Source organism: Misgurnus anguillicaudatus, chromosome 18 (genome assembly GCF_027580225.2).
Source record: "Misgurnus anguillicaudatus chromosome 18, ASM2758022v2, whole genome shotgun sequence".
Classification (NCBI taxonomy): Eukaryota; Metazoa; Chordata; class Actinopteri; order Cypriniformes; family Cobitidae; genus Misgurnus; species Misgurnus anguillicaudatus.
The window spans coordinates 2,319,902-2,341,925 of NC_073354.2; the positions used below are offsets into that span (position 1 = coordinate 2,319,902).

General features: G+C 36.8%; 1 protein-coding gene across 1 annotated transcript in view; it reads left to right on the forward strand.

The window, feature by feature from the left end:
- The window catches only part of lama4 (laminin, alpha 4), a 79,250-nt gene that overhangs the window by 41,332 nt on the left and 15,894 nt on the right, over positions 1–22,024 (forward strand). The window contains exons 25-40 of the mRNA XM_073855510.1: positions 1,236–1,407; positions 1,715–1,846; positions 4,133–4,275; positions 4,522–4,651; positions 8,271–8,408; positions 8,601–8,734; positions 8,851–9,018; positions 10,583–10,727; positions 10,815–10,975; positions 18,530–18,701; positions 18,808–18,939; positions 19,071–19,213; positions 19,494–19,623; positions 20,412–20,549; positions 21,221–21,354; positions 21,489–21,656. Coding sequence (XP_073711611.1) covers positions 1,236–1,407; positions 1,715–1,846; positions 4,133–4,275; positions 4,522–4,651; positions 8,271–8,408; positions 8,601–8,734; positions 8,851–9,018; positions 10,583–10,727; positions 10,815–10,975; positions 18,530–18,701; positions 18,808–18,939; positions 19,071–19,213; positions 19,494–19,623; positions 20,412–20,549; positions 21,221–21,354; positions 21,489–21,656 — 2,340 coding nt within the window. The remainder of the gene's footprint in view (positions 1–1,235; positions 1,408–1,714; positions 1,847–4,132; positions 4,276–4,521; positions 4,652–8,270; positions 8,409–8,600; positions 8,735–8,850; positions 9,019–10,582; positions 10,728–10,814; positions 10,976–18,529; positions 18,702–18,807; positions 18,940–19,070; positions 19,214–19,493; positions 19,624–20,411; positions 20,550–21,220; positions 21,355–21,488; positions 21,657–22,024) is intronic.

The following is a 22,024-nucleotide window of genomic DNA, read 5'->3' on the forward strand; positions in this document are numbered from 1 at the left end:
AGGGCCTGAAAGAGGGTCATTATCTTTCAGGAAATGTTTCATCTTAAGGGTATTTGTTTGATAATTTTCCTTTTTTTTAATAACAGGATAACAGGTTTAAATGGTTTAGCTTGACACTATAATTTGAGTACAATATCATTACAGTGGGCATTAAAATTATTGAGTCAGTTGACTATACATGTAACAGATTATGTCTAAATTATGATGTTGTTTATTTGTTGGATACATTAAAAAAAAGTTTCAGACGTAGCACATGCTTTTCATGCTATACTAAAAAAATCTCCAGTTGCACATAATTGAATTAAGTTTTCTTGAAATGATTTTTCTAAAAAAAAAAAAAATGTTGGAACTACGTAATTTATTAAGTACACCAGTTCAACAAGTTTTCTTAAAATACAATTTATTTTAATTAATGTTAATTTCATTTTAAGAAAACCTAATTGAATCAAGTATTTTTTCAGTGTATATAAAATCCAGCTCAGGATTTGCGTATAAATAGCACACAGTGTGAAAAGTCATGCGATACATACGCCAATACATATGCGCATCTTTTTGGGTCGTTTTATGTATTGGTCCCTTTTTTACCATTGTCACTTGGGTTTGGGGTTTAAACAACTTTTTGTTACATAAAATAACATCCTAACCCAAACCCTTAAGTCCAACCCCAACTCCAAGCAACCATGGTATAAAAATAGACAAAAACATGGAGAAACCTATATAAATGCCATCCTAAAGCAAATCCCAAATCTAACCTCAAACCCAAGCGACAATGTTTAAAAAAAAACTGAAAAAAGAGAAACCAGTACATAAAACATACGAAAAGATGTGCCGTATTAAGTAAACAAGAAGGACTGGCATATCATATGCATGCAAAATGGGAATCTGACATAAGTATTGCACAACGTTTCACACTGCGTGCCATTCATACGCAAATCGTGAGAAAATCTTATGTAAAGAAAAGTATGTGTTTCATATCTTACAGTTGCCAAAAATATTTAAGGTTTTTATACTAATTGCTTTAATCATAAATAGGTAAACAACCTGTATGCTAGTTGTGTAAAGTGCCATAAAATATCTGTGTTCTGTTTCTGTCCTGATCTTTTTTACACATGTTTTGTAACTTTTTCATAACCAGTTTCATAATATTTTGTTTCTCAAAGAAGCTGATGTTGTGCATGAGTGATGTAAAACGTTGCATTATATGGTCTGTTAATACATTACATTCTCGTTTTCAGACATAAGCTGGCTTTCTCTCAGAGTCGTGTGACAAGTTATTTGTTTGATGGCACTGGTTTCGCTTTAGTCACTAACATTGAGGGAAGAGGCAAAATTGGAGTTGTCACTCGATTTGATATAGAAGTGCGAACTGTTTCCAACAATGGCATACTATTCCTCATGGTTAAGGAGGTAAATATAATGTTCTTAAAGCAACACCAAAGAGTTTTTTTTTACCTTAAAATAACATTTCCAAAAAAGTTTCAGTCGTTCATCCACTCGAAACACTAAAGAAGTTTCCAACCGTTGGGTCGCGGTCCTGTAGTTCGACTGTAATTATTTACAACAGTTGTAATGGACAATTCCGCTTCCAACCTGTAGAGGGAGCAAAGAGCAAAAACTCTTTAGTGTTGCTTTACTAAATCTTGTCCTGAAAATGATTTACTTTGCAACTATTTAACTGTGGGTGTATGGTTGAATTTATGATGGACTTCCGCAGGCTAATTTCTTTGTGTTGGAGTTGAAAAATGGATTTCTCCGCCTCATATACGACTTTGGCTTTACCAACGGCCCTGTCATCATGGAGAGTGACATAGCCAAACTCCAGATCAATGATGCCAGATATCATGAGGTAATGTTTATCTTTAGATCAAGTCTTTAAAGAGCCAGTAAGATGCCAATTTTAAGCGTCCTATCACTGTTTATAAGCCCGGACAACAGGTTTAAATGCATGCAAGGTCAAAAACACTAATTTTCTCAAAATAAAATTTTTAAATTAACCCATTTCTCAGAGATCCCCAAACGATTCGTGTGAAGCCGTTCAACGACTCAATCTGCCTAAACCCCACCTTTCAGTAGCCTACTCTGCTCTGATTGGTCAACTGACAGAGTCTCCGTACAGACCACAGATCAGTGGCACAGACCAACAATAGTGCAACATGATTTACTGAGAAGACATTATCGACATCAATACACATCATTCATCATTAAACCCAAGCAATACCGTAAGTGCACATGCCCTAGCCACTTGCTAACGTGACTCTATGACAGTATATTAAGAGTTTAAACAATGACATCATTCATCATTAATCCAAGCAATAAAAACGAAGATAGAAACTAACATTTTACACTCTTTTAAGCATAAATGTAAGCTAACTGGGTCATAGCAAAACTGTAAGTGCACATTCGCTAGCCGCTTGCTAACGTGACTCTCTGACAGTATATTAAGAGTTTAAACAACGACATCATTCATCATAAATCAAAGCAATAAAAACGACGATAGAAACTAAATTTTACAATCTTTTAAGCATTTATGTAAGTTTACCGGGGCATAGCAAAACCATAAGTGCAAAGCAAGCAAAGCCGCTTGCTAACGTGACTCTCTGACAGTATATTAAGAGTTTAAACAATGACATCATTCATCATTAATTATTAATCAACACAAACTGAAAACACATGATATGATGTTTACACCCTAACTAGCTGTGGGCAGGTCATAGTTTTTGTTTCTCCCGCAGGCAATGCTGTAGGCGGAGATTATTACGCAAAATAGAGGCTGAATCCGAAATCGCATACTGCCATACTATATAGTAGGCAAAAAGCAGTATGCGAACGAATAGTATGTCCGAAACCTCAGTATACGTAAATGGGTAGGCGAGAATTACTGGGATTTTGGACTATTTCTCTCAAGATTCAGAGGCACGTGTACTTAAGTATCGTCCGAAACCGCCTACTTACTGAAAATGTAGTAGGGGAAACAGCACGTGAACAGAGTAGTATGTCCAAATCCTCAGTATCATTAAAATCAGTAGGCGAGAAATCCCCGGATGCCCTACTGAGTCGGCCCAGATTCTGAAGTGTGCATCGGATGGACACTTCTATCCCAGCTTTCCCATGATGCCACGGGAAAGCAAAGCAATCGACCGGAGACCAACCAATCGGATGATTTTGATACATTACACAGAGCTGTTCCTCAGCATCCTGACTTCACGCACAGACCGGCCAGGATATAACACAAAGTGCTCAGCTGATTCATGAAAATAAGGGGTTGTGTACACCAAAACTTGTACGCCCGCGGCCGGCGCATGTTTTCAATTGTTTCCAATGGAAGCTCTGCGTTTTTCAAATAAGCCAACAGCTAGCGGGTTGTGCTTGTTTTACTTATTTTTGTCCACTACAAACTAATGTGTAATATATCTGTTACACTGACAGAGACCGTAGTAGAGTTGTGAAGTTACTGATGCAATCAGGTGTTAGTGCACCTGTACCTCATACACACGCATACGTTTTCATGTCTGTTATTAGGTTTGTTCGAGTTCATGCACCGCTGTAGGTGGATGACATCAAAGTACCGTGAGAGCGATTCCCGAAATCATATGGAGAAGTCTGATTTCGAGTCACTCTCGCGGTATTGTGATGTCAATCTCCTGTCGGTTCTTGTGGTTCCGCATGAACTCGAACAAGTCTACTACGTCATAGGTCACATGATAACGTCAACATGGCGGATGCTGCCCATACTTAACGTGAACGCGCGTACTGTCTTAGCGCACGTTAAGTGGGTACTCAGTGAAATTCAGTACCTACACAGTAAGTATGCGATTTCGGATTCAGCCGATGTAAGTGTGACGTGGATAAAGTCAGGCAGGAGATTCAATCCATATGACGACTCGTTTCAGCGATTCAGAGTCAACTCCCTAATTTAGGAGCCAATAACTATATTAATCGTGCACTTTTTGGTTCAACTACTTTGCACATTGTTTACATTTATGGACAGCTACATGACACACTGCAATACAGGTCAGTTTAGATTTTGGATCTGTGTGGCTCTTTAAACCACCCCTAAAATGTTGTCTTCATCAAATAACACAAATGTTCTAGTGGGACGCATTGCAGGTTTTAACAAGTTGTCTTTTTTCAGGTCTCTGTGATTTATCATCATTCTAAGAAGATCATTCTGCTAGTAGACAGGAGTCATGTAAAGTCCATAGAAAATGAGAAAAAAACTTTACCATTCTCTGATATCTACATTGGAGGAGCTCCCTCACACATTAAGTTTCCAAGGTGAGAACCTTTGTGATAAATGTGTAAGATTTTATATACTTCATAAGTATGAGAGGAAGGTTTAATACCAAAGCAATACTTTGCTATTTGTAATATGCTCATTGGTAGAGCATTACATTAGCAGTACAAAAGGTCATGGGTTCAAACTCAGGGAACACACATACTGATAAAAATGTACAGTATACTTTGGATAAAAGCGTCTGCCAAATGTATAAATGTAATTACCCATGTTTGAATGTCCCACAGGCCAGAGCTGTCATCTCTGATTGGGTTGAAGGGTTGTGTGAAGGGCTTCCAGTTCCAGAAGAAGGATTTTAACCTCCTTGAGGAGCCTGGAACCATCGGCATCAGCAGTGGATGCCCAGAGGAATCATTTGTATGTAACATCTGTCAGCATACATTATGGCCGTTTCTCAATACCAAGTACGCCAAGTTCGGACTTGCGTCCTTTGTAGTTCGGACTTGCAAGTTCAGACTCGGAAGAACGAACTCCCGAGGACGGGAGGACACGGGTCCAGTTATATTGCAGATGGAACAGCAGAGTACTTGAGGTTGTCATTCAGTCGTACCAATACGTGCAGGCTATTCTTATTTGAATGTATTTTTAACAAAATATATCAAATGCAAAAACCCTAAAATGTGGTTAAGGCAACACGTGAATACGCTGATTAGCTTTAATGTATTTATTACAAAATGAAGTATGATATAAAACACATTTATTTTATTATAAAACCATTTATTTTAATACTACTAAACGATTGTACAACATGAAATAAACACAAGAAAAACATCCAGTTAAAGTAAAGCACAGTTAATCACTAAAGTATTAAGATTATATAAAAATATGTGATTTAAGTTATAAAACTTAACTTACCATCAGTTAAAAGGATAACAAATAACAGACTTCATATAAATAATAAAGAGAAATAAATTAATGAGACAAAAAATGCCAGTTAGGTATATCCAAAGGGAAAATTTTATGTTTGATTAGACACCGGAGGGCAGAGCAGCTGCACTGAGATTGCGGCAAATTTCCAGCGGACTTGCCGAGATGAGGCTGCCCTCGTCGGTGTATACGCCGCTGACCCCCCGCTGATTCCACGGAACTCACATATCTAAAAGGAAATTTTAATATAGGCACTATATTAACTGACCACAGATTTGAAGTTTATTCATATATATTCTCGACTAAACAGCTCCTAAAACTACATTTTATGACACAGAAAAAGTAATATTTTGAATATTGTGCAAACTTTAAGTGTCATTGCCTTGACGCGAATGCATTCTGGGAAACTTGACTGTCAGAAGTCCGGACAAGTCACTTGATTTGGAACAGTACTTGGGCCGCAACCAATGATGTTTCACAAGTCGCATATTGAGAAACGGCCTATGTATTATATAAATTGTTGATAGCATATAACTATTTTGTTTGGTGTTTAATATGATTTCATTGAATTAAAGGACAGGGACACTTAAATGGGGCATCGCTCCACTTTAAAAGGCTGAAAGTGTTTAATTTATTATAGTTTGTATCATACATTTCAGACAGTAACTGTTTCTCATGAGGATCTCTGTAAAAGTATATTTGCATGCCTCATCTGCGATAAAACTCAGAAAAATGCCTTCGTATGAAGATAAATTCGACACACCTGGAAATGCGCCGCTCATGTGGTTAATTACATGATCATTCACATGACCCGCAGTGCCAGCCGAGCGCTGATGAGGGGACGTCTGAAATACTGAGGGGGGCGATCACATGAATGCATATATTTCTCCCAGCTAGAAAATACTTATAGCTTTGGTACAAGTTTTAATGCGTTATGAACAAACATCTCGGTAATACAACCACAAAAACTGCAGCTATAGCGAGCAACGAAAAGAGCTCTGAACAATCTTACTATATACAACAACTACATTAAAAAAACGCATACCGATACACAACACTGCTTATTTTGAAAAATGTCTTACTTTGTTGATTTGAAAAGATATTACGTTTTTTGAGGAAAACATTCCAGGATTTTTCTTCATTTAATAGACTTTGTTGGACCCTAACAATTTCAGTTTCAATGCAGTTTAAAATTGCAGTTTCAACAAAAAAGGTTGATTTATTTCACTAATTACATTTACACTAATACAGAAGTGAAACTTGTATATTATATTCATTCATTACACACAGAAAACTAAGTAAAATACCAAATTCAGTATCTTAGAAAATTTGAATATTACTTAAGACCAATACAAAGAAAGCACATAGAAATCCTGGCCAACTGAAAAATATGAATGAAAAGTTTGAGCATGTACAGCACTCAATACTTAGTTGGGGCTCCTTTTGCCTGAATTACTGCAGCAATGCGGCGTGGCATGAAGTCGATCAGTCTGTGGCACTGCTCAGGTGTTATGAGAGCCCTCTGATAGTGGCCTTCAGCTCTTCTGCATTGTTGGGTTTGGCATATCGCATCTTCCTCTTCACAATACCTCATAGATTTTCTATGGGGTTAAGGTCAGGTGAGTTTGCTGGCCAAATAAGAACAGGGATACCATGCTCCTTAAACCAGGTACTGGTAGATTTGGCACTGTGTGCAGGTGCAAAGTCCTGTTGGAAAATGAAATCTGCCCATTCTCCATAAATTTGATCAGCAGCTGTAAGCATGAAAGCTCTAAAACTTCCTGATATAAGGCTGCGTTGACCTTGACCTCAGAAAACACAGTGGACCAACACCAGCAGATGACATGGCATCCCAAACCATCAATGACTGTGAAAACTTTACACTCAAGCAACGTGGATTGTGTGCATCTCCTCTCTTCCTCCAGACTCTGGGACCCTGATTTCCAAAGGAAATGCAAAATTTACTTTCATCAGAGAACATAACTTTGGACCACTCAGCAGCAGTCCAGAAACAATACGCTTCTGACGCTGTCTGTTGTTCAAGAGTGGCTTGACACAAGGAATGCGACAGCTGAAACTCATACATTGTGCGTAGACTGTTCACTCCAGCTAGAGTCCACTCCTTGTGAATCTCCCCCACATTTTTGAATGGGTTTTGTTTGACAATCCTCTCTAGGGTCCGGTTGTCTCTATTGCTTGTACACTTTTTTCTACCACATCTTTTCCTTCCCTTCGCCTCTCTATTAATGTGCTTGGACACAGAGCTGTGAACAGCCAGCCTCTTTCGCAATTACCTTTTTTGTGTCAATGGTCGTCTTTTGCCCATGATTGCGTAGCCTACAGAACTAGACTGAGAGATAATTTAAAGATCTTTGCAGGTCTTTTGAGTTAATTGGCTGATTAGAGTTTGGCACCAGGTATCTTCTATATTGAACCTTTTCACAATATTCTATAACTTTCAGAGATACTGAATTCGGGATTTTCAGTTATAATCTTCAAAATTAAAAGAAATAAACATTTGGAAGATATCAGTCTGTGTGTAATGAATGAATATAATATACAAGTTTCACTTTTTGAATGGAATTAGTGAAATAAATCAACTTTTTGATGATATTCTAATTATATGACCAGCACCAGTATATGAAACGCACATTTGCGGACCATTTTAAACACAAACTGACACAAATACACGGTCTGAATGGTCCTCTTTCTCCACACTTGTAAACACTGGGGCGGTAGTTTCGCATACGTCATCCATGACCTTTTGACGTCATGACACACTACGTGAGGTCGCGCTGGCACATCACACGACTGGTGTCAGACGAGAAGTTGTGGTTTAAAAGTACATATTTTAAATTTTTCTTTTCAAAAGTGACTAGATAATGCCAGATAAGATCCTTATGCCTCGTTTGGGTCATTGATCTAATTATTTTCCTAATTTAGTAACAGACATTTGCATTGACACTTTTTGATTAAAATGAATAATTTTAATATTTTGTTTATTTTTTAATTTAATAATAATGATTGAAAATGTAGTTACCTAATAGATGTTGTCTATTCGGCTATGAATAGGACTTACAGAAATCCTGTGGGGGTTTTCTATTTGCAGATGTCCCGTAAGGCATATTTCACAGGTGAGGGATACCTGGGCTCCACAGCTAAAATCTCACCATTCCAGTCTTTTGAGGGAGGACTAAACTTCAGAACACTACAGCCCAATGGACTCCTCTTCCACCACAAAGAAGAGGTACAGTTTGTTCCCTCAAATTAATCAATTTGCATGGAAACTGGAAACAACAGTAAGGGATGGGTTGGGAAATTTCCACCTGATACTCAATGTTATATTCTCTCTCTCTCTCTCTCTGTCTCTATCTCTCTCTCTCTATCTCTCTCTCTCTCTCTCTCTCTCTCTGTCTCTCTCTCACTCTCTCTCCTCTAGACAAATGAGTTTTCTCTCTCACTGGAGAATGGTGCTGTTGTGCTCCAGTCCAAAGGAACCAGAGTCAGATCACATAAGAAGAATTACAATGATGGAAAAACACATTTTCTAGTCGCCACGGTGACCAATCAAAAGTGAGTTGCTTACTACTGTTGAATAATTAATGTAGATGTTTCAAATGAAACTGAGAATGTGTTCTGTATGTACATTGCTAATCAACAGCAAATCAATTCTTATTTTGTCTTGATAGGTATGAACTAATCATTGATGACAAAGACAAGCAAGAGAAGAATAAGTCGGCCTCCACGTTTGAGTCTGATAACACAGCTAACACAGCAAAGACCTTCTACTATGGAGGCTCTCCAACAAGCTCTATACAGAATTTCACTGGCTGTATCAGTTATGCATACATTAGCAGGTAACACATACTCTATTCAACAGCGCTTTATACTACAAACATCTACAATTTCACATGTAGTTACATACAAAAGCAATGCTCTGAAACCCAGTGAGATGCCTTGAAATTGAATCCTAAAATGAATTTGGAAACTTTTAAATTTCAGCATAACACAGAATAGCACATTTTAAGTGTCACTACTCAGTCCCTCCAGTTTTTTGCAATTCCCCGCTCACAAAACACAGTGCAAAAACATCAAAATGTCACATTATTTTGTGATCCTGCATAATTTGATAGCAAAATAATGGCAAGAATTAAAAAGGTCTTAGAATTGTTTTATATAAAATGAATATGATAAATTATTCAGTCATGATACCAAGAAAAGTATGGTGCATTAAGAAAACTATAGTGAATATAAGTCATTTTCAAACTTTTTAAAGACAATACAACAAAAGATACAGTGACCCACATCTCTCATTGTTGGGATCAGGATTAATTCATAAGATCAAATTAAAACCAAACATTTATCAAACGTATACGCGGCTGAAGTGGTTCATTATTTTAATAACATTCTTTCTTGAATCATCCTGTGACCCAGTTTTTAAAACCACTGCGTGACAGCTTTCTATTTTAATCAAAAAACAAACCATGTGTCTGTATCTTGAAGTTGTATTTATTTGTCGTATTTTCCTTTGTTTCCCTGTTCTTATGTTATCTGGGTCTGTTTACTTAATTATTTAATTACTTGAGAACTACTTAAAATTAATTTTAAGCAAGCATGTTTTCCTTTTTTTTAAAAAAAAAAAAAAAAAGAAAAACATATTTTTATCGCAATTTTCTGGAAATTTGTAAAATCTGTTATATTTATCAGAAAAATCACAAAAAAGTTGTGAAATTCTGAAGAGACTACTGGAACCTCAAACAGGAGTGGGTTCTATGGTCAGCTGAAACAAAAGAGCTTTTTTTATCTAAAACTGACTTCCTCCACTGGAAATCTTATAATGGGATGTGGCAGGTTCAGAAACATCAGCCAAAACAAACATCAAAATCAACACAACACTGGGTCACTTGGCACAAAATTAAGGTTTTATATGGAAAAAAATCAAACATTCAGTTTTCTATCATACGTTCATTTCATAAATGAGGGCTATAATGTGCTGTTGTTGCACACTAATGTGTAACATAATAAAGCGAGTACAATGTGTTTAAATGGTTGCGCTGTGTACTGGCATTTTGGTATGTGTACACAAATATGTTTATGTAATATACAGTGCACATAAAACTGGCACCCTTGGTAAACATGAGCAAAAGAATGGAGTGTGGTCTTTTCTTGTTTACCATTTTGATCTTTAGATAAAAAGATGACCAAAAGCCTCTGCTCACATGGATGTCTATTAATTGCAAACAGTTTTGGAAACATGGCATTAATTCAGGATAGATTTGCCCTCGTTTCTACATTTGATTGACAAATAAAACCCACTCTCCTAATAAATGGTCCTTAATTTGTCATTTTAATAATGTTATTTGTATTAATAATTTAACACTGTGGTCAGTTACAGAAATGTGTGATGTGGATTTTCTCCAGGCATGATAGAGATATAGAGCCAGAAGATTTCCAGCGTTACAGTGAGAATGTGAAAGTGTCACTACAGGACTGCCCAGTGAAGAGACCTGCTGTTACAATAGCTAAAGAGAGCAGAGACTCATCTAGACAAAAGTCAAGACAAAAGGTGCACCAAACATGTAGACAAAGATACTACGACTCACTTTATCTATGTATCTATGCATATGCTTACTGATGGTTCTTTACCTTACAGGTGAGAAGGGACGTGTCTAGTCTGGTACGTCGCTCAAAGAGAAATCCTTTGGATGTTCCAGAGACAGAGCTTGCTTCCTGTCACCCCTCCGCCCACCACCATGGTGGTTTTGCCCATAGCCAGAATGAGACCACAGGTGATGCCAAGGTTATCAAAGATCAGTAAGTACTGGTACTTGGATGTATAGAAAATGTAGAAATTTCTACAATCAGATACCTTACATTTTCAGTCTCAGAGTCTTAGCATTTTACTAGTAAATTTGGTAAATCTGTGCTGTCTCAAACAAAACCAGTATGTAATCTCAAACTTATACATCAGTGAGAGAAAAAATGTTGGAGCCTAAATCCTTCTTTGTATCCTTTCTTTGGCATTCTCACGGATTGGTTACTCAACTGCTTTTTTCTATTATCAAACCATTGTCGCTTCGGTTTAGGGTTAGATTTGGTGTTTGCGTTAGTATGTAACTTTAAGTATTGGTTTATACTATTTTTTCTCTTGTCTCTTGGTGTTGGGGTTAGAGCTGGGTTTGGGTAGGGATGTCATTTTATGTAAATCGAACCATAAATCGAAGCGACAATGGTAAGAAAATAGTGAATGATCCTATCTTAGATCCTCGTGTGCAGAATGTTTTTATTACTGTGTTTTTTTAGTTTATTCCTAATCATTTATTTACATAATCATCATAAACATTTTATAATCATTATCATCCATATAATTGTTTATTTGATTATTCAATGTTATTTTTATTATTATCAATTTCATTATTATCATTTTTATCATTACATTATTGTCTATTCATTTATTTATTCATTATGTTTATTCATTTTTCATTTCATTATATTTCTATATTTTATATGTCTTATTGATTTCATTTGGGAGGTTTCATGAGCTGTCCTGTCTCTCTATAAACAGAGATAGATAAAGAGAAGGTTTATGGAAGCTCAAGGTTTGTGGGACGTTGCTATTAAGTATAACAGGGCATGCTGAATTCATGCTGGTTAGACGAGGTTTGAACATTGAGACATATGCAACTGAAACTGTCCATCAATAAAACTCTGTTCTATTTTATCATCTAAACATTTGTCTCCTGTCCTGCTTGTGTTCTTCTCTAGCAACGATTGATCAACCTCTTAGTCTTAACTGACAGAAGCCTGTTAAACAAGTAAATTAATATTTTCTGGTGTGATCTGCAGGGGCGTAGCACAAGGTCGCGGGACCTATGCATAGGCAGTGATGCCCCCCCCCATTTTTCCATTTTAGTTTTTTAATCACTACATGAACAGACCAAACAAGACTTGATTCAGTCATATTTTATTTAGCTGAATAAACAACACATTACATTTCTACATTACTTAGAACATTTATTTTTATTATGCTTTATTACTTTAAGGCATACATTTATAATAAAAGAAAACAAAACTTGTGTCACTATTCATTTTTATTTGGAGAAAAAAGGCAAAACGAAACCAATGCTAGCTTACATGCTATCAAGTGTATAGCTTATACTGAAGTTTATTCCCCAGTAAATGCCCACTGATGTTTATAATATAATGTTGACATGATATGTAGGCTACTACCAAGCTACACTACACTGATTAGCCTATTATTGCTAATTTTAGATATTATAGCCTATTCATTAGGCTATTATAACAGAGTTTTGTATGCAAACGCCATTAGTATACAGTTTATTTATTTAGCCTTTCACCTGAAATTGCATGTAGCCTAAAATCAAATTATCATCTGAATGTGTATGTTCTGCTTTTCAATGGGTTGTCTCATTTAGCATTAATAATCACTGGGATGTTCAAACAGTTTAGCAGTTTAGATTTTGTGTTCTAAGTGCTCACCTTTCTTTGAAAAGTAGTCAGTCACAAATCGTTTCCCCTCGTTTTCTTCTCCTATCTTTCCTTTTTTTTTCTGGTGGCCTGATTTAACTTTCTTTGAGAAAGACAATTCAACTGCACAGAGAAATTTGCGCTCCACCAGATGGACTAAACCATTTGGCGCATTAGCCAGGGGTGGGACCGTGAGACTTTAGACAGTTTTTACTTATACAAAGGGAGATACAAGGAGATTTTTTAACTGGATTCCACTCTTTATTGAGGTGAAAAAACTTCAGAAAGGCAAATACACAGTTTGTAGGAGCCACATTTTAATATGTTTTTGGTTTTAAAATTTAGTTGTCATTTTTGTTGCATTTGAGAAGTGCACCTTTTACAGGTGGAGAGGGCGTTACCCTATGAGTTGTGTAGCGCATAATTAAGAGAAGGCGTGTCAGCAGATAAAGTCTTTGACCTTTACCTGGATCTGCGCTACCGGAGCTCTGTATTAGAAAGCTGAACTCCAAGCGCTATAAAACCATACTTAAGGACATTTAAAACAATTTGTATCTATGTTTTGTATTTTATTTTATTTGCAATAAATACGGATAAATCATTGAACGACAACACTCTTGGATTTTCTTGGATTTGGGCTGTGAGTCTGACCCTGTACCCGCATTCTCCAGGTGGTTTAAAAATAAAAGGAAGAAAACAGGGGGTTACAGGAAAAACCCAAACATTGTTTTTTGTCATTACACAGTTCTCATTAATTGACAAATACAAATAAACAGGTTTCAATATTCCACAAATCTTATCAAATGTTAACTGCTAGCATCACAAACAATACAACAACCCTTATCTTTTCGAGCACAATACATAAATATGGTTTTTCCCCATTAAATTGATTAGCTGAAACATTTCATTCATTGAAGTAGCACATGAAATATATTCTATAAACATACCTGTCTTTATACTTCAACAAACAGGATGAGGTGTTCATTAATTATCAAACAATTTTGCTACATCAATAGTAATCAATCCATTTAAAAAAGTATTAAATGTTTACCAGCTGTCTCTCCACAATTTGATGGTATTTTTTCAGGTCTTTTGACCTTAATCTGTGCACACCAAACTCACATTGGCTGCATCCGAAAACTCTAAATTGCTGCCTTCTGCGGCAGCTTTCCAAGGCAGGAAGGCATCAAGGCATGTCCGAATTCAATGTTTGGTTTACTTCCTGTCTCCTGAGCTACCTGTGTCTGAAACCGCTCCCAATCCACTATATAGTGCACTATATCGGGTGTCGGCCATTTTGTAGTGGTGTCCAAACCCTGAGTGAACAACTTCATTCCCTACATTCATTCACTACTTTTTACCCACAATGCACTCTGATTTTGAGGGTAGGCTACATTCAATGTACACTCGTTCACTCATATTTCCTATGATGCAACTGGAAACGAATGCGTAACTTGAATCAGCTGAGGGATACTGACAGTAAACACCAAACATTTAGGTTTATACACTTTTGTTACTTCTTGTTGTCAGTTATTTTCTGCTTTTTGAAAATAAACAAATGAAAAATAATTGCGTTGTAAGGGGAACAATTATGACCCCATCCATCCGTTTGGCCCAACGACGGAATCCAAACGAAGGGTTATAGCGCGTTCGGTCTTTTCCGGCGCTTATAAAGACAAATTAACGTTACGCAACTTTACACCTGACTCCAAAGATATAAAACGTATTGTAATATGAATCAAATTGATGTAATTTTGGAATTTGGATAAACGTTTGATCATTCTATTTACTCATGTTAACATTGAACTCATTCATTAGATCATCAATGTGTAGCTCTTACAGTCGCATACACAAATTCTTCCCTGTTATAGCAGAGGATAACAAATATTAGCATGTGCTAATCTTCCCTGCCTAAACAGAGGATAACCAATTCTTCCCTACTATAACAGAGGATAACAAATATTAGCATATAGTGCTAATCTTCCCTGCCTAAACAGAGGATAACCAATTCTTCCCTACTATAACAGAGGATAACAAATATTAGCATATAGTGCTAATCTTCCCTGCCTAAACAGAGGATAACCAATACTTCCCTACTATAGCAGAGGATAATAAATATTAGCCTGCAGTGCTAATCTTCCCTGCCTAAACAGAGGATAACTCATTCTTCCCTGTAGTAACAGAGGCTTCCCAGTTATAATAGAGGTTCACCAATATTAGCATGTGATGCTAATCTTCCCTGCCTAAACAGAGGACTAATCATTCTTTATAGTAACTTAGAAGAGTCAATAATACAGAGCAAATTAGAATGAATGCAAAACTTAACAATTTATTAACCAGGTAGGTAAAACATAATTCAGAAGCCAATTTACATTCCAATTCAAATACGAAACAAACGAAAAACCGTTGCATACCTGGTAAGGAGATGAAGATCTGGTTACAGATTCCTCAAAATAAAATAAAAAGAAACATGGGGTACATTTCTAGATATCGAAAGTCCCGCCTAAATCTTCTACACATCTCCTTAAATAACCAGAGAACAAAGCATATAGGAATTTGGTACTGATTGGTTGTTGTAGAACCAAGGGCTGTCCTTAATTTGCACACAGTGGGTGATTGGTTTATGCTTGGAATGGGAGGTGTCTATTAACATTGAATGAAGTTTCACATATACTTTAACATTGTATTCTGTTGTTATATGGGTGAGACCATTGTAACCACTTGCAATGAGATATTTCAATGAAAAACAAATAAGATACAGATTTTAGATTCTTTGTGCATGTAGCATTTCATATACAGTTTGCTTTGAGACAATAAGAATACAAATGTATGACACCCTAAAGGTGTGTCTTTGAAACCCAAATGTTTCTCAGTGGGAAGTCCACTGTGAATCGTAGAGAGTTGCTTTCCCGAGCACTCACTTTGCCCCCATGCAGTATCCTTTGGGGAGGTGCTATATTTATTCAGGAAATTATCTTACAGCGTTATCTTTTATTTAAAATCTAATACACATTTTTATTAAACAATAAATAAACAGCAGTAAATAAATATTATAAGCAGTTGTTTTGTTCTCTTTATTATCAACTAATACAATAAACATGACAAATGTGAAAAACAGTAAGATAGTAAACTTTACCATTTCACAGCACAATCAATAAAGCCACACAGGTGTTTATGATGAATCTCTGCGACAGCTTAGTGATGGGAAGTCCGAATCAGTTCTTTCGGACAGTTCGTTTCAAAGAACTGGTTCAAAAATCCGAATCACCAGTTCTTTAACCTACTTTACGTAATTACGTCATTTGCATCTAATTCTATCATCCAGGAGGGTAAAATACATCAAAAAATTCAAGTAAAGTCGTGTATGGTTGATTTATTATTATTTAGTTGTCCAACTAAAGCACATTCAAAAAATTTTAACAGAAATCATGATCAAGCTCATAACTTAAAATATAATCTGCACACACACACACACACACACAAACCTAACAAATACATTTTAGTCAAAACTGTGTTTAATATAATTAGCTGTACCATGCATATTTCCAGTAAGTTTTATGGTAAAATACTTAACAAAACGTACTTTATGTCTGTCAATCATCTTAGCACAGCTACAGTATTAGCACAGCAACTCACTGATGTCCGTACTGTTTGGCTCACACATGCTCAGTATCTATCCACAGTTCTTTAGTTCTTCGTACGCGTCCGATAGAAACTGTTCTCAAATCAGTGAACTGGTAACTCCGTAAATGCAGCAACCTGTTCCTGACTCGAGAGTCGCTGTATTGTGCTTTTCAGTAACACATGCGCAGTATATTAACGGCTCATCAAGTCGGACGCGTCCGATAGAAACCGTTCTTGATTCAGGTATTCATTTTATCGGTGACTTTGGAAACCAGTATGTTTGTTGCGCATGCTCAGTATCAACCAAATTCACCATGTCTCGGTTCAGTCAGTGATACTGTTGGGGAGAGCTTCTACGAGTTTAGATACGGATTACTCTCTCTTAATTAGAATTGGAATGACTGTCGAGCACATCTGAAAGTGAGTAACTTGTGGATGATTGCTCTCTCGAGACACAAACTTTTTAAACGATTCAGTCCGATTAGGTGTACTGATTCAAGTCGTTCACTGAAAAGAACCAGTTCAAAAGAACGATTCGTTCACGAACTGGACATCACTACGACAGCTCTCTGACGCATGATATTTGCGTCAGTGTCCGAAATCGCTCACTCGTTTTCATTTGCTTCTTCCCCATATAGTGGACTCAACTGTCATTCCCCATATAGGGAATAGTGAATGAGTGAACGAGGGAATGGTTTCAGACCCAGCTTAGGTGTGAGCATACAATAAGAATGTGATTGGTCGAGCCTGGTTAAGATTGAAAAAATAAAATGGCTGCGAAGGAAGCGACTGGAGTGCAAATTTAGTGTAAATAAAGGTAGATTTTCACTTTTTACACCTTTTAATTGCATTTTTAGAAAGAAAATAGTATTGTAGTTTTCAAATATGTGATTAGTTATCACAAAGGCGCTCTCTGTTCATATTTCAAACACGCTGCCTTTGAAGTGCGTCCAAAAGTCTTTCTCTGAATTGCCTTAATTCCTCTGAAGTCATTTCCTCATGAGCCAGCGAGGCAACGAGTCACTGCCTTGAGTTTTCCGACACAGCCATTGATTCTTCCTTCAATTGACAAAGAAGCTTTCTTCTTCACCATTTATTTGCTCCACATCAGTAACACAGCGCTGCCCTCTAGTGGACTGGAATATTCAATCTTTCTTCCAATTTGACTTAACAGTTATTCAGCCAATAATACACTAACTTTACATTTCATCTGACATTCATTATGAAATTTAATTAGAAAATGAAAATATCCAGGTAAAATAAGATATATTCCAGACTTTCAAGGGCCCTCTCTTCCCTTGGGGCCCTAGAAATCAGTAATGGTTTTACCCCCAGTCCGACGCCCCTCGTGATCTGGCGTCCGGGGCTGGATCGTTGATCGCAGAGACCTGATCTAACAATAGGAAAAAGCAGTTGAGTAACATATCCGCAAGAATGCCACGGAAAAGAATGTGCTGTATATATACAGTACATTCTTCTCATGCTATTTAAAATCCAGCCCATTCTCATGATTTGCATATAAATAGCATACAGTGTGAAAAGTCGTGCAATGCATATGCCAATACATATGCACATCTTTTTGTGTTGTTTTGTGTATTGCTCTCTCTTTTTTTACCATCGCTTGGGTTTGTAGTTAAAACAACTTTTTGTAAAATAACATCCTACCCCAAACCCCCCAATTTTAAGCCCAACTCCACGCGACTGTGGTCCTATATAACCTATATAAATGCCATCCTAAAGCAAATCCCAAATCCTCAAACCCAAGAGACAATGGTTTAAAAAAAAAGAGAGAAAACAATACATAAAATCAATGACACAAAAAGATGTGTCATATTTAGTGAACAGGAAGGACTGGCGTTATCATGCATGCAAAATAGAAATCTACAGTAGCATAAGTATTGCACAACGTTTCACACTGCGGACTATTCATTCGTGCCATACAAATCATGAGCATGGGTTGATGAAATCTTATGTAAATAAAAGTATGTGTTTCATATCTTACAGTTGCCAAAAAATTGAGGTTTTTATACTAATTGCTTTTATCATAAATAGGTAAACAACATGTATGCTAGTTGTGTAAAATGCCATATAATATCTGTGTTCTGTTACTGACCTGATCTTTTTACACCCGTTTTGTAACTTTTTCATGACCCATTTCATAATATTTTGTTTCTCACAGAAGCTGATGTTGTGCATGAGTGATGTGAAAGGTGGCACTTATATGGTCTGTTAATACATTACATTCTCCCTTTTCAGAGATAAGCTGGCTTTCTCTCAGAGTGATGTTACAAGTTATTTGTTTGATGGCACTGGTTTTGCTTTAGTCACTAACATTGAAGGAAGAGGCAGAATTGGAGTTGTCACTCGATTTGATATAGAAGTGCGAACTGTTTCCAACAATGGCATACTATTCCTCATGGTTAAGGAGGTAAATATAATGTATCTGAAAGTAATTTACTTCAAAATTCAAAATAATAAACTTTGCAACTATTTAACTGTGGATGTTTGGATGAATTCATGATGAACTTCCGCAGGCTAATTTCTTTGTGTTGGAGTTGAAAAATGGATTTCTCCGTCTCATATACGACTTTGGGTTCACCAACGGCCCTGTCATCATGGAGAGTGACATAGCCAAACTCCAGATCAATGATGCCAAATATCATGAGGTAATGTTTATCTTTAGATCAAGTCTTTAAATGTGTTTTTAAATCACCCCTAAGATGTTGTCTTCATCAAATAACACAAATGTGCTTGCGGGCGGGACACATTGCAGGTTTAACAAGTTGTCTTTTTTCAGGTGTCTGTGATTTATCATCATTCTAAGAAGATCATTCTGCTAGTAGACAGGAGTCATGTAAAGTCCATAGAAAATGAGAAAAAAACATTCCCGTTCTCTGATATCTACATTGGAGGAGCTCCCTCACACATTAAGTTTCCAAGGTGAGAACCTTTGTGATAAATGTGTAAGATCAACCTTTTTTTATATATTTTATATATTTTATAAAGGTAATGCACAAGTATGAGAGGAAGGTTCATGCTAAATCAATACTTTGCTATTTGTAATATGCTCAGTGGTAGAGCATTACATTAGCATTACATTACATTAGCAAAAGGTCATGGGTTCAAACTAGGGGAACACACACTGAAGTATACCTACAAGGCTGATAAACGTGTCTGCCAAATGCATAAATGAAATTACCCATGTTTGAATGTCCCACAGGCCTGAGCTGTCATCTCTGATTGGGTTGAAGGGTTGTGTGAAGAGCTTCCAGTTTCAGAAGAAGGATTTTAACCTCCTTGAGGAGCCTGGAACCATCGGCATCAGCAGTGGATGTCCAGAGGAATCATTTGTATGTAACATAACTATTTTGTTTGATGTTTAATGTAATTTAATTGAATTAAAGGACAGAGCCACTTAAATGGGGCGTCACTCCACTTTAAAAGGCTGAAAGTGTTTACTTTTTGAATGTTCAGCTTCCTTCCGAGTTTTAAAGTTAAAACATAAAATGCCCATCTGTGGATCACAAGTATTTTGAAAGAATAGGATATTAAAAGGAAAAGAACTGAAAAGTGTCCTGAGATCAAACTTGTGTCTGTATCAACCCCAAACTATCTAAACTGCGAACACAGATTTGGCTGTGGTTCGTAATTCTTTCTATCTTTTAGGTATTTAGAAAGCTTTAAGTTGCTTTCTACCATTTCATTCATTTTGTGCTTTCACATGACTCAGTTTGTATCATATTGCCCTTTTCACGTGACCATACGGTGCTTTTAGTGGTCTAAAAGGATGTCCAGAATGACTTTTACATTGATCCCCTTTTATACAGTAAAGATAATTTGGATGGGAATTTTTATGTTGGTGGTCAGAGAAAAACACAGACATTCTAGATTCAAACAGCAAAAAAATCACTGACTAAGGCATTGACACATTTTGATTGAATAAAATAATAATTTTAATGTAGTAGTAGTAGTAGTATACTTTATTGTCCTCGAAAGGAAAATTGTTTTGGACTCCACAATTGCTGCATGACAATGCTGCATAATGTAATAATAATAGAAAGTAAATTGCATAATAGATGTTGTCTATTCGGCTATGAATAGGACTTACAGAAATCCTGTGGTGGTTTTCTATTTGCAGATGTCCCATAAGGCATATTTCACAGGTGAGGGATACCTGGGCTCCACAGCTAAAATCTCACCATTCCAGTCTTTTGAGGGAGGACTAAACTTCAGAACACTACAGCCCAATGGACTCCTCTTCCACCACAAAGAAGAGGTACAGTCTTTATTATTATCTAATTTGCCTAGTTGTTGTCAGGAATTGGTTGGACAGAACCCAGACGCAGACAACAGATCAACACAAAACACTTTTATTAAACAAAAACTGGAAAACAAAACCCACGAGGGGGCAGACAACAAGAACTTTGCAAACAATACACAAGACAGACTAAACTACCAATAAACTTGACATTAAACTTCAATTCAATACTTGACTTAGCTACAACAAGACTTGCCATTTACTTCAAATATACAAAATGAACCAGCACAGAACAGCAAACACAAGGGGCTTAAATACGGAAGCAAATCAATCCAAAAAAGGGGAACAGCTGACAATGAGGAAACAATGATAAGGTGATTAACAAGGAGATGAGGGGGCGGAGTCAGGAGACGAGACAGGAAACAGCACATGGCCAAAGTCTAACAAACAACAATGAACTTGTGCTGTCATGACTGTCATGATCCTGACATAAAACTAGAACAAGACTAGGATCATAAAGCCAGGATCATGACAGTTATACCCAGTTTTACCCTCTTGGTTTGTACATAGGAGAAACTGTTTTTGGAAACTACAATAAGGGATGGGTTGGGAAAATTTCCATCTGATACCCAATGTTATCAAGCCCCTCTCTCTCCCCCTCTACCCCCCCCCCCCCCTCTCTCCTCTAGACAAATGAGTTTTCTCTCTCACTGGAGAATGGTGCTGTGGTGCTCCAGTTCAAAGGAAACAGAGTCAGATCACATAAGAACAATTACAATGATGGAGAAACACATTTTCTAGTTGCCACGGTGACCAATCAAAAGTGAGTTGCTTACTCTCAACATTTTTCCTGTTGAATAATTGATGTAGATGTATCAAATGAAACTGAGAATGTGTTCTTGTATGTACATTGCTAATCAACAGCAAATCAATTCTTATTTTGTCATCTCTTGATAGGTATGAACTAAACATTGATGACAAAGACAAGCAAGAGAAGAATAAGTCGGCCTCCACGTTTGAGTCTGATAACACAGCTAACACAACTAAGACCTTCTTCTATGGAGGCTCTCCAACAAGCTCTATACAGAATTTCACTGGCTGTATCAGTTATGCATACATAAGCAGGTAACACATACTCTATTCAACAGCCCTTTATACTACAAACATCTACAATTTCACATGTAGTTACATACAACAGCAATGCTCTGAAACCCAGTGAGATGCCTTGAAATTGAATCCTGAAATGAATTTAGAAAATTTTAAATCACAGAATAACACAATAGCACATTATGAGTGTCACTACTCAGTCCCTCCGGTTTTTCGCAATACCCCGCTCACAAAACACAGTGCAAAAACATCAAAATGTTCCATTATTTGCGATCCTGCATAATTTGATATTTTAAAGTTGACATTCTGGCTGTGTGCTACGTCTGGATGCGGTCTCTAAATGAATTCCAGAGACGGCTACGATCATTGTCTCTCGTGCTTAGGTA